The 14114-nt window shown below is 37.5% G+C and overlaps 1 protein-coding gene across 1 annotated transcript in view; it reads right to left on the reverse strand.

Annotated features, from left to right (window-relative positions):
• LOC127568143 (WD repeat-containing protein 47-like) overlaps window positions 1-14114 on the reverse strand; it is a 44669-nt gene that overhangs the window by 23171 nt on the left and 7384 nt on the right. The window contains 4 exon segments of the mRNA XM_052011521.1: window positions 2388-3190; window positions 4548-4632; window positions 6508-6591; window positions 8758-8941. Of these exon segments, the coding sequence (XP_051867481.1) occupies window positions 2388-3190; window positions 4548-4632; window positions 6508-6591; window positions 8758-8915 (1130 nt within the window). The 5' untranslated portion in view covers window positions 8916-8941.

The raw sequence follows: 14114 nt of genomic DNA on the forward strand, positions 1-14114 counted from the left end.
TGTTGTATAAGGAAACGTAAAAGTCTAAAAATGTTAATAAGCTCCAATTAAACGGGATTGGAACCATTGCCCTGGCAAATCTAAATAACTAAACCTGCAGACAGGGAGCATTTACAAAGTACAGAAAAAAGAAATAACCTTAAAAGAGACTTGCATCAAGATCATAAAGCTGTGTAGTCATACAACAAATTTTATTCAAAATGTGACAGAATAATAGGATACTTTTAACAAGACAGCAGTTTATAAAAGTAAAAATTGGGAAAGCTGGTAGTCTTAAAAGGTATATTTACAAACAAAACATAACAGTATATCTGAAGATGTTTTTAGGCAAGTTAGTTTATATGTCTCCTAGCAGCAGGTAGATTGCGCAAATCAAAATGCCATCACTGTGGGAGACTAATCTTCACATTTTGCCTGTGGATCGGAAGACAAGCCCCAAGGATGGCTGCCCAGAGCAGTAACTTGTATAATTAACCAGGGAATATGCTATTTTAGATCTTCTGTAAACATGTCAATTTGTCATATTATAGGAAAGCATCCTGTGAGGAAGAGTGATCATAATGTGATAAAAACCTTACATTGAGGTAGAATTTAAATCAATCCTATAAAAAGGTATGACGGCAAGGTGGCTAGAATAAAAAAAATCTAATTGGTGATAAATAATGGAAAAATTAAAGATATATTTAATGATTGTCAATCAACATATACAGTATTCCACTAGAAATCAAAGATCAATGGGGAACCTGATACACCTCTGGCTTGCTGAAGAATTTCAAAGAGTAGTATGAGATCAAGAAAGGTTGCCAGTGGAACTAAGGAGTCAAAGTGTTTTAGGATGACAGACTCACTGTTGGGGTGCAACAAGCATTGGCGTTGGTACCTTAGTTGTTCACAAACTATATTATTTATTTAGTTGAAGACAACATAACTTATTCACATCTGCTGACACTACAAATCTAAATGTGAAAGCAAGACAAGAAAGTGCACATAATGTCTGCAAATTGATCTAGATAGATAAGTAAACAAGTAGCAAATGGAGTAATAATGTGGGCAAGTATGAGGTTGTTTGCTTAATTAAAAAAATCAGAATTTTTTTCAACTAAGCAGTGATAAACTATCAGGTGTTCATATTCAGAAGGAACTTAGTTTCCCTTAGAGACACAAAATACTAAGCTTACATGTGATTAAAGCAAGCAATTAGGAAGACCAATAAAATAGTACAAAAATGTTGCAGTCGAAGGGTCATGCTACAATTGTATAGCACTTTCATTGATAGAATGCCTGCTGAGAAACTATTTTCCCATAAGCAAGGGAATCCTAACTAGGGAAATATGCAATTAGGATAAGGAGGCAATTATCCTGTGATGAGGAGGAGATGCAGAAGTTTTTTCACCTAGTGAGTTGTGAATATTTGTTGTTATCTTCCCCTGCGGTTTGTGGATGAGCAGAAACTAAATATGTTTAAGATGGAGATCAATAGATTTTTGGACTCAAGGGATTCAAGATATACAGGGAGGGGCAGAAAGATGGTGAACTCAAGGATCAAGCATGATCTGACTGAATAACATGACTCATTCCATCTCCTCTTATAAAACCTACAGACCTATAAGAAAACCTGTTGCTTTAATTTTTGCAAAGAATCACCATGGCCTCAATGTAATCATCTTTTGGCGTACATATCGATAGGTTTGCTCCCACCTTAGCAAGCAGCAGCAGTGCACTGATATGCAGTGCCTAACTGAATCAAAATTATATTTAGGCACTTTGGAGCAAAGACACAAAGCTAATCGTGGACCAGAGAACTGAATTATCAAAAAGGATGATCAAGAACTTACATAAGTGTATATCCTATGATAGTAAACTATAAATATTTCTATAGTTTCAGAATCTAAGTTGTGAAAGAAAACAAGGAAACAGGACAAAACAAACAAATTTGGGAAGATCTGGCAAAATAGTAAATTTGAAATAAGTTAGGATGACAAAATCTCTTTTGCCTAATACATCTTTTTTTTGTGGGGGGGGGGGGGGGAAGAGGATGTGAGAAGAATAAACATCTCAAGTGATTAAAACACCACCTTCAATCACATTAATTTTGTGACCCTCAATAAAGGCAACCAAGATTAAATCTTCACTATCCATGACTCAAATTCAGATTTTTCACCTAGTTATTAGTTACCCTTATTTCTCAGATGTCTGACTCAGAACATTATTTTATGTTCCATTGCACTACTCACCCCAAGAAGCTTCTCATTGCATATATTAGAAAGCATAAAAGCATCCAATTTCAGTGGTCTGCTCTGAACTTTAACATCATAATTGCAAACATATCACAATGCATAATGCCTTTTATCAAATAATCACTTGAGTTAATACGAAAGTAAACTAACCTTTCTGGTGATTCCTCATATATGCTATGACAATCCGTTGTTTTCCAGCAAGAGACTTCTGAAAGATTTTGTGTGCCGGGATAATGAAAATTAGCAAATGAATGAGACATTGGAGAGCTTCTGTTTACTAAATCAGCATTGCGTTTCTCCTGACTAGTTAGTCCATAGGACAGGCCATCCAACGCAGGGTTCAAGGAACGTGACATGTATGCATCAGCAGACTGTGGTCGCCTCATTGGAGATGATGGATAAGGAGACAACTTATTAATTAGGGGTGTTAAAATATCAGTGTATGAACACCTTGTGGGTTTCACAAGTTTGTCTGTATGAATATTCAAAACCTTTTGTTCAAAGGCACAGGAGAAAGTATTGGGTGACAAATTTTGAAGCCATGAGAGAAGACTCAAATCAAGATCATCACACCCATTTCCACAGAGTAAATCAATTCCAAGCAGTACTTCACTCTCGCTGATTTCTTCACCAGTGGCTCTACTCTGACAGAATTCTACACATGACTCATATAGTAAACCTTTAATGATAAGTTGAAACAGTCTGTTATTGCTGGCTTTGAAACCAGCTTCACTCAGCTTTCTGTCAGCAGGGATGAACTCTGCCACCATAACACAGGCCTCGTCAAAGCACTGGACACGAGCAGTGCTGGGGTTCCAATCCTTAAATTCTGCATGGTTTGTTAACCGCGGAAGGGTAAGCAGTAAGCAGAGTTTGCTGTAGTCTTCCTTGGAGGGGCAATATTCCTCTAATGCATGGAGACACTTCACAGCCTCTTGCATTGTATACTCCAGCTGTAACAAAGAATGTCCCAGATATGGTATTTTAATACTAATCTATCTTTTACAAAATTTAACTAGAAATTTACTATTAGAGGCAATATTCTTCTCAATAGAAATACAAACTAAAATGGCAAAATACTGCTTTAACAACATTCTATATAAAATGTCTACCTGGAAAATGCCCCCTACAAAAGATTAAAGGATACCTTTCACAAGCTTGAAGAAGAAAAAAGCATGAAACAGGTGGTACAGTTTGCTCAGGTTGCTGTCATGCAAATTAAGAGTTACAAATCAAATCTTATGAGGTTAAGGAGATTAGAAGATAGGCTGCAAACCAGTATAATCTTTACTATGTTGCATAGGAATTGAGAAAGCATTTACCCTGAACTTTTTCCTGAGGTTTTTGTTGGATAAGCAGTTTAACCTACAGTTTTTATTGGCTTTACACCAGATTAAAAAAAACACTCCATTCACTAAACATGTAACATTTGAAAGTCAGATGCCATTAGTTGATTGATGGGTAATGGTACATAAGTGTTCTGACTCTGCAGAAAGCTCTAGCAGCGTCTGTGTTATTTAAGTAGAAGGAGGCAGTCCTTTGTAATCATGAAAACAAAGTCATAAAATCATAACAGAATTTAAAGGCACCGAGGTTACATTATTAGAAACTAACCAATTAGCAAAAGCAACTTTATAAAGTCGAGATAATAGATACTCTGCTTAATATGGATTTAATTGTCATAAACTTCAACTTACCTTTCTTTCTTTTTCAATCTTTTTATTAGTTTTCAAATTAATACAGATTAATATATAACATCAATGTTTGTACATGTAATACAAAGAGATCGGGAGAACAATCATGGCATGGATAATCATAAAAAACAATAAAGTATATTAAAAAAAATCTGTAGATCCAATGATCTCTTAGTGAATGAAATATAATATAAAAGAAAGGAAAGAAAAAGATTTATTATAATATAAAAGAAAGAAAAAAAAATCCCCAAAACAATAAGAAAATTTATAAACAGTATATCAAACCAAACTAAGCTAAGAAAAAAAAATTCAAAACAAAAACAGAGCAATATTATGTCGTCAACTCCATTCCTCTAAGTTGAAAGGTTATTACAAGGGGATCTATATCATGTGAAAATATTGAATAAATGGACTCCAAACTTCCTCAAATTTAAGCGAAGGATCAACAGTACCACTCCTAATTTTTTCCAAGTTTAAACATGATATAGTTTGAGAGAACCATTGAAAAGTAGTAGGGGGTATTGGATCCTTCCATTTAAGCAAAATGGATCGTTTGGCCAACTTACCTCATAGAAAAATGCATTAAAACAGCAAACTCAATGGTTCAAGTACTTACATGTTGAGGTTCATCATCTGCTGACACTGCATTGTTGACACACAAAGCCTCCAAAAACTTTTGCTTCAATATAATGTACCGGAACCTGGAAAGGCAGATTAACATGATTAACTGATTTTATACTCTGAGCAAAGAGGTTAAACACAAGTACTAGGACATTCTCATATTAAATCCAAGTTCCTCAAAATCAGATCACAAGTAAGTCACCACAGGGAATTAATAGGTTACTATTCTTGCACAATTCTTTTAAGCAATCAAAAAGCAAAAAAAATGCAGATGCTAGAAATCTAAATAAAAACAGAAAAAACTGGGAATACATTTGATGGTCTCTGATCCAAAACATTAAATATTTCTCTCTCCAAAGATGCTACATGACTCACTGAGCATCTCCAGCATTTTCCTATTTTTGTTTTACTTTTAAACACAAGCGATATGGTTATTTTTCTCATATCAAATACTTAAAGCTGTGAAATTCATAGGTGCATAGTTTCAACTTGTAAATAAGCTTCTGAACTTATTAGTTCATCAATTTAGTTAGGCTGACACCCGCATATACCATTCTCACAGCATCAAAGGAATTATACGGGTGATCCATTTCCAAGACTGAAACTGCAGGTGCAACTGAGGTTTACAGAAAAAATACAAAATGGTAATCACATCCAATGCAGCTGAGCAATTCAATCTAGTTTTTCAATACTTTTTTCTTCAAAATAACAACGATTTGAACATTTGGCAGCACATACTAATTATATCACAAATAGCCAGCACAATTTTTAAATTGATCTTCATCATCATCATTTATGATCACTGATGACGATTTTTTTTAAAAAGAAAAAAGCCCAAAATACATTTCAATGAAGCTCTAAAGAGCAATAATTAGACCTGTCCCACAAATAGCAGTCACTGAAAACGAGAGGAGACACAGTGATGATAGCGTGACTTGCATGGACAGGCCCAGGTCAGGGGACAGCAATTATTAGTTGGGAAAATGGTAGGTGCATTAACCTGATGGAGGATACTGGGGGAAATCTTGCTGATGAAGGGTCACCACAAAGCTACTGGAACCTACTTCCAGAGCTGATCAGGCGGAGCACTGGGATCAACCTTCTCCAACCCAAATTAGCCCCAGTTTCTGGGCTATCAGTGCCAAGTGAAGTCTCATTCACTCCCAGGTCCTCAGTTAAGAATGATGCAAGGTTGAGAAAAGACAGCACTGGTTCTCAATAGAAACCTTAATCGACATTATTAATAGTTGCAGAAAATATTCCTGAAAAAGGTATAAAAGCTGTTTTTTAAGTTTAAACTGTTTCCCCTACACTCTTAAGAAACAAATTTGCCTATTGATTTATTGAAAACTATTCCTATGATTTAAAAGTCAAATACTTTTCCCAGAGTTTTGTCTGCTTTTCTGCAACCGCGCTGCAATATTTTGAAGTTCTTCCAGCAGTTTTGTTAAACTTCAAATGATTAGTTATGTAAACATAAATACAGTATAACTTGTTGCCTTTAACTATGTTACTTTAATAACTAATTTCCCTTACTATCACTCTCCTCTCCAGCTAAGAGAGAAAAGAGCAATCACTGGTCTTGTCCCAAAAAGAGCAGTTGGCCTAAACCAGTGAGTAGATCAATGAAAGGCAGAGACACAAGAGACTGCAGATGCTGGAATCTAGAACAAGGGTTCAGTAGCATCTGTACCGGGATTGGAATTATCAATGTTTCAGGTCAAAACCCTTCATCAGGACTCAGAAAATGAAAGGCAATGACAACTATTTCTCTAGATCTTTCAAATAAATGTCCTTGAAGCAAAAGGGACTGTTTTACAAACTCATGAGCAACATTCTTTTGAAAATCTATATCTACATTAGCAGAATGCTTGTGTTTCAGGCATTTATTATGGAACACTTTGCTTAGAGGTAGGGACGGGTGAAACAGTTGGGGGGAGGAGGGGGAATCTCACCTTTTTCCATCAAACTTTTCCATGCACTCTAGAGGCTGGATGAACTGAAGCACTTCATCCCAATGACCATCAAGCACTAGCTGCCTATAAAATATATAAAGATTTTAAAAAGTGAAGTACTGTACTAAATATTTTCAGATGGCATAACCAGGATATTGTATTCACATCTAACTGAATCAAGAACCCAGTGCATATATAATCTTTGCCACATAAATTACTTTTCCTATTTCTGCATTTCAGCCAATGTAGCAAAAATAGTAAGTTAACTTTTTGAACCCGTCTTTGCAGCCTTAATACTGTACAATAGTACTTGATCTAACCGTTCAGTGCATTTGTACAATGGGAGTCTCAAATCATCTTGACTAGGATGGTTCCAACTTAGATCTGTGTTGACATTAGTTGGAGCTTACTACAAGCTGATACTAAAACCATATAGTGTTAAAAATGACAGGTTTCTGCGCTCATACATGATTAAACAACACTGTTTATGTTTTAACGTGAAAAAGGATTGTACTTAGTTACTGTGTTTGCTACAGCCACACAGTAAATGCATGAAATGTAATAGTTCAGCACAAATAACAGTATTGTGCCCACTGCTACAGAAACATTTCATAATCAATATCTTCAGTCTTGGACAGAAAGGGATAACTTGGCTTAATAGGCTATATATTGCATTATCTACCACAGGAGAACGGAAATGGGTCCTGGGAATCTCAAGGGCCATTGGAAATTTGGCCTCAATGCGCCTCTAAATCTTTAGAAAGTCATTAAATTGGACCATTATTTTGTCTTTAAAAGAAAAAAAAACATTTTTTCCTCAACCAAATCTTATACCAAAAAAGGTATAGTAATTGCGCACTTGCTGGATTTATTGGAAAGTTCATCCCAATACATTTGCACTTGTGTGCAACATCACAGAATTGTGTGGAACCTCCTTTGTGGCCTATTTTGATTGAATCAGTACATTAAAACTAGCTTTTTCCAATGACTTTACCAATCAATTTCTAATGTCAATAGAACAATAAGAATTTGCAGCTTTCATGTCCAACAGATGATTAAAATGAACCAACTGACATTTATGATTAACTTTCTATAAGCAAAATAACAGCCAGCTGACACTCACTTTCACAATACTGGTTAATTTGTGTTTAATCTTAGAACATCAGTGCTGGAGCTCTAAATTTTAAAAGGGGGGAAAATGGCATGTGAAGTCACAATGTAATATTGTTATTTAGTACCTCCATGGGAATAAATTGACTGATGGAGAAGATCAAGTAAACACAAACACATGCTGGGAACATACAGTAAAACTCTGCTAATCTAACAACCATGAGACTTTGGTGATGCTGGACTAGCAGATTTTCCAGACCAATTAGCAATTACTCCTATTAATACCCAACTTTAAAAAAATATTTTATGAAGTAGTATAACAAATTTTCCAGTGAACTCAGTATGCGTGGAGCATGCAAATGGGGCTCTAGTAAGCTAGATTCCTGAACCATTGGGATCACTAGATACTGGAGTATCAGGGTTTTCTGTACTTGGACCAGAGCAGAATCAGGATGACTTCATGAGACAAGATGGCACAAAGGGTATAACTGGAAAGGCTTCAGTTAATGGCAGATTACCAGTGTTGGCTTGTGGTCACATTTGGATCAGTCTGTATGGAACATTCTGAGAAAATGATCCTACACTGCTGGGTATTTCCAGGAGATTTTATGAATTGAATGATACAATCTGTTAAGCAGATACCTCTAAAGCTTGAGTCCAGGGTGATAAGACCAAAATCTTTTTTTGAACAACACAAAGATCCCACGCATAAAATGAATTTGGGCAATATGAACCCAGTTTATAATATACACAAAAGAAAACAACAAAGTTGTTCCCAATCCAGTACAAAAGAGCACTCTAAATAATCAATCCTTGGGTATGCGCTAACTAGAAGAATCAAGTAAAAACAGCAGGAAATGTGCCACCTATTTCAGGGCAATGGCATGCGTAGAATTGGAAGCTATCACGGAATAAATTTTTTTCAACAAGTAGTTTGGGAAAGAGAGGTGCCAGGAAATATCAATGGTCAAGTTTTGGCTGAAGAACACAGGAAAGAATTGATTAAATAACAAAAGGAATTATGGTACAAAGCAAAGTGAAATGAAATGTACAAAAAGTTGGATTCAGAAAAGCTATAAATTTTTTTTAGATACTATTTCACCCATGATGTAAAAATAATCTCTTAACTGCACCACATACCTGAGGAAAAGCATGTCATCTGAATATAGTCCATTTATGACACCACTCTCTTTCTCAAGAGATAGCATGCTAATATGGAGTTTTCTTGAATTAAGAAAATCCAGGATTAGCTTGATTATTTCTGCCTCTTTAACATTTATAGTCTCCTCGGCTGTCATGATTACTGTCTTCCAAATGGGATAACCTATTAAAAAAAAGCATATAATTTAATGTCTTTAAAAAAACAAGTTTTACTGTGCTTCACACCAAATTAAGTTACATAGTTTTTAGTCATTAATCCACAATTACCAGGTCTTTTAATTTCATAAACACATCCCAATTTGAATGTGAAAGATCAATGGATTTTTCTAAGATGCAATAGCTTATGCCTTAATTCACTGTGCGAACATTAGAAACATGCTAGAAACGGATCTAGTTATGTTTTTACAAATGCATTTCTGTGTTAGAACAATAAAAATCAAAAGATCATAAGATATAGGAGCAGAATTAGGCCATTCGGCCCGTCAAATCTGCTCTGCCATTCAATCATGGCTGATTTGTTTTTCTTTTCTCAACTCCATTCTCCCACCTTGTCTCCATTAGCCTTAACCCCCTTACCAATCAAGAACCTATCAATCTCTGCCTTAAATACACCCAATGACTTGGCCTCCACAGCTCTGAGGCAACAAATTCCAGATTCACCACCCTCTAGCTGAAGAAATTCCTCCTCATCTCAGTTTTAAAGGGACATCCCTTTACTCTGAGACTGTGTCCTTGGATCTTAGACTCTTCTACTAACGGAAACATCTTCTGCACGTCCACTCTATCCAGGCCTTTCAGTATCTGCAAATATAATTGCACAAGTATCTGAAAAGTGTTAATGATGTATGCAATGTTCTGTCCAATGATTATAGCCAAAATATTATTGAAACTATCATGCCATTATCACTTCACTTTTTGTGGGACCATGCTACACACAAATCAAAGCTGTATTTTCTACAATAATAGTTAAGAATGCAAGAATTAGGGATGAGAATTGGCCTACTCAGTCATTCATCAGAATCATGGCTGATTTTCTATCTCAGTACCAATTTCCTGCATATAACTTGATGCTTTTTACATTCAAAAGGGCATCTGTTTTGAATGGGCTCAGTGAATGAGTCTCCACAATTGTTTGGGGTAGAGTATTCCAAAGATTCAGCACAGTTTGAAATCTGGTCCGCCCCTTATTCTGAACCTGTTACCCCAAGTTCCAGAGTCCTCAGCAAGGGGAAACATCTATTCTTGCAACCACACTGTCAAGCTCCAAGAATTTTTTTTAAGTTCCAATGAGATCGAAATGCAGAACTAGTCTACTTATTCCCTCTTCCTGTGGCAACTCTGTCAACCCTGGAACTGGTTTGGTGAATTGCCACACCACTATCTCTACAGTAAGTATTTTTTTCAGTTAAGGTGAACAAAACCATGCACAATATACTGCTACCTAGTTTCATGCTTGGATTGTGTCCTCAGGAATGAGAACACTAAAAGGAATCAGCACTAAAAGAAATCATCATAATATTATGTATAACGCAATGTGTAACTGACAGTGCTGCTTTGCTGGGAATCTGATGTGGACCCCTGCCCTTCCCACTACTGCACTGGGAACCTGCTTCAATTCCTGCCCTCTAATGGCAGTCCTGCAGCAAAGAATCACCCATTGTTCATAATGGAGAAGCTGCCTAAGGTGTTGAGTGTGCTGGAGCAAGCTGTATGGCCTTTCAGTGCCACACCGTGGCTGGTATGTTGAGTGTGGGCCACTGTGGTGACCATCAGTGGCTGCTCCACAAGTTGACAGACTACCTGGATCCTACAAGCTCAAAGGCCTGGAACCACCAGAGCTTGTTATCAGAGATATCTCTGGGCTGGGGACAGCTGCCTCCATCACAACCAGATGTGATGCAAGAAACTGAAGGGTCTGGTGGTATGTTAGCACATGGAGCAGAGGCTGCCAGTACACTGTGCCTGCTGAGGTGAAGCCCTAAGCCCCTCGTTGTAGTGCTGAGAATCACACCACACACTCCAGTCAGCCCAACACTAGTCACTACTGGCCGCCTCGCCACATAAAACTATAGCAGATTTATTGCTGCAGAAGCATCAATGATGGGTAGGGGTTGGCACTAGGCACCCATAAGAGCAGTATTCAGCAAAGATGAGAGCAGGGGTTTGCACCAGATCCCTGGCAAAGCAGCTGCAGCCCAACAGATATCTTTATTAAAGTACTTGAGAGTTACATCTCTAGTTTATATTTTATTTTAATTATTACATTATTAAGGTATATTATTAATTATTAAGATTATAATATCTTACATACCTTGACTGCAGGACTAAGAACATTAATACAAATTAGCACTCTACAGTGTAGTGCTTAGAAGAGTACCAAGATCTTGCCTAGGCCCTACATAACTGTAGCAAGACTTCCTTACCCTGCATTAAAGTCCACTTGCATTAAAAGGCATTATTCCCTTTGCCCTCTTAACTGCTTGTTGCATATCCATGTTAGATTTCAGTGATATTTTTGTACAAGGACATTCGGGTCCCTTTCAACACCAATCTTCCAGCTGGCACCAGTCAAAAGAACTTTTTTCCCCCCTTTTTTGTGTACCTTAGTGGCTAACCTCTCATTTTCCCAGATTCTGTTCTATCTGAAATATTCTCACCCAATCACTGAGGTGGTCTATACCCTCTTGAAGCTTCCTTACATCCTCCTTACTACTCATAATCTCCCCTAGTTTTGTATCATCAGCAGACTTGGAAATATGACATTTGGGTCCCCTATGCCAAACTTGATGTAGATTGTGAATAGGACCCAAGCACTAATCCCTACGTCACAGTCCAACAACCTGAGAAAGATTATTTATTTCCATTCTTTGCTTTCTGTCTGTTAACTTTGTTGCTTGTAAAGCACTTGAGGATTTTTTGAAAGAGACATAAGAAGTAATGTTTTGAAGTAGAAATAAAAATTAATGTTTTGAAAGAGCCATTAGAAATAATACACAAGTCTATATTTAAAAGTAATAAAATGATATCAAATACAGCTGTTTGGAAAGTAACCAGCAGAAATTAACAAATGGAAATTCTGACATTTTAAGGTATCTTCCCAAGCTGAAAGTGAATATATTCACAAGGTGATAATTTAGAAATAATTGTCAGAATAAATACAAGTGCTGCTGTGGTTGACTCACTCTCTCATCTTCACATTTTCCTCATGGATCAGATTTGAATATTAACTACATGGGCTAGAACTTGCTGTGCATTATCAGCAGTTCTGTACAGAACCACCAGCATTTCTCCAAGAGTGATCAACCTTGGAAATTCCGGGCAAGCAAAGTAGTCTGAAACATCTGGCCTTTCTAATCTTTTTTTTTGTTGGTAACAATTAGTTTTAAATGAGAATATGCATTACGTTTTTTCCCCCCCACAAGCTAAAACTAACTGCTCTTAAATGCTTTTGTGTTAGGTTGAAACTGACCCCAAGTCAAGATCAAATCTTACACTACCCTATCAAAAAATTATATGTTACAGAAGTTAACCATTACCTTTAACAAACTGAAATATACACTCCATTGTACAAACAAAATAACCAAATCACGTTCACTATGATTAGTCAATCTATAGCATTAAAATGTTAAATCTTACTTTGTAAACAGCCCCAATAATGGAAGTCACTTTATATTTAAGTGCTTCGTTTCAATTGGCCAAGCACATGCATCAGGTATGCAGTGGAAATGCCTATAAATATAGAAGTATTCCCAGAGTTCCATAGCTCAAGTTGCGAAAGACAATATCAGTTTTCTGAACATACAAAAAAGTACATTTTATTAAATTAATATGCATGAACTCAAGCTTCCATTTACCTGCTTTGTTCAATATTCCTCAATATATTTACCCACTAAACTCTCTTTAGAGTTTCAGTTGCAATAGCTGCTTCTGTTTCTTGGAGTTACAAGCACCTGACTCCCATTAACAACCATCAAAAAATAAATTCTTTATTTTACCAAAGAGTTCTGAACACCTGCTGAGCATAACCACTCAACCTAGCTCCAGTTCTAACATTACCTCTCCACCCCCACACCTCTGCTCTGGATTCACACAGCAGAATCAACAGGTCGAAATGTATGCCAATAAATCTTTCTCAGTCAGAAACCAGAGCACAAATCTAGGATGGCACTCAAGTGTCTTATTGAGAGACAGTTGAAGTTACCATCTTTCAGAAGAAATATTAAACTGAAGCCCTCTATCTGCCCTCCCAAGTGGATTAAAAGACTTCAAAAAATATTGTAAAATAATTTAGTGGGCTTTTACTATGCCTCAAACAATATTTTTTTGGAGTGGCCATTGGAAGAGTGGGCCAATGTAGCTGTGGGGAGCTGAAGAGGCACAGGTGAGGTTTTTATCTTCCTGTTAATCTGTGACCTTTGACAGTGTAGACAAAATGGTAGTCAGAGCAGTGGAATACTCCTCCTGCAAGACCTCATGGTCTCCCTGATGACTACATCTTTGGGAAGTGCACCCAGCTGCAGCTCCTGACAGACCGGGTCAAGGAACTGGAAGTGCAGTTGGATGCACTCAGAATCATCCAGGATGCTGAGGATATCATAGATGAGAGTTTTAGTGAGGTGGTCACACCCAAGGTTCAGGCTAAATAGATGGGTGACCACCAGGAGAAGTAAGGGGAGTAGGCAATCAGTGCAGGGTTCCCCTGTGGCCATTCCCCTCAATAACAGATGAGGTCTTGCAAAGGGATTTTAGGGAGCTAGGTAGAAAGTTAAAAAGGACTTCCAGGGTTGTAATTTTTGCATACTTTGGGGGGGGAGGGGTGTAGATGACCTTTCAGAGGCTAGCAGCAGTAGCTGGGTCAGTGGCACCGTGCCTGGCTCTGAGTCACAGAAGGGAAGAGTAAAGTCAGGCAGAGTGATAGTGATGGGGGCTCGATTAGTAAGGGGCGCAGATAGGCATTTCTGTGGCCGCAAATGAGACTCCAGGATGGTGCGTTGTCTCCCTAGTGGCAGGGAGGAGGATGACTTTCAGTGGGTACAGGACATTCTGAAAGGGGTGGGTAAGCAGCCAGAGGTCATGTCCCATTAGGAGCAGGATGAGGTCTTGCAAAGGGATTTTAGGGAGCTAGGTACAAAGTTAAAAGAAGTTCCAGGGTTGTAATATCAGGATTACTACCCGTGCCACACGCTAGTGAGGTGGGAAATAGATACATAGTGCAGTTCAATACGTGGCTAAGGAGCTGGTGAAGGAAGGAGGGCTTCAGATTTATGGAACATTGAGCTCTCTTCCAGGTACGGTGGGACCTGTACAAAGAAGACGGACTGCATCTGAACTGGAGA

Source organism: Pristis pectinata, chromosome 3, assembly GCF_009764475.1.
Source record: "Pristis pectinata isolate sPriPec2 chromosome 3, sPriPec2.1.pri, whole genome shotgun sequence".
Classification (NCBI taxonomy): domain Eukaryota; kingdom Metazoa; phylum Chordata; class Chondrichthyes; order Rhinopristiformes; family Pristidae; genus Pristis; species Pristis pectinata.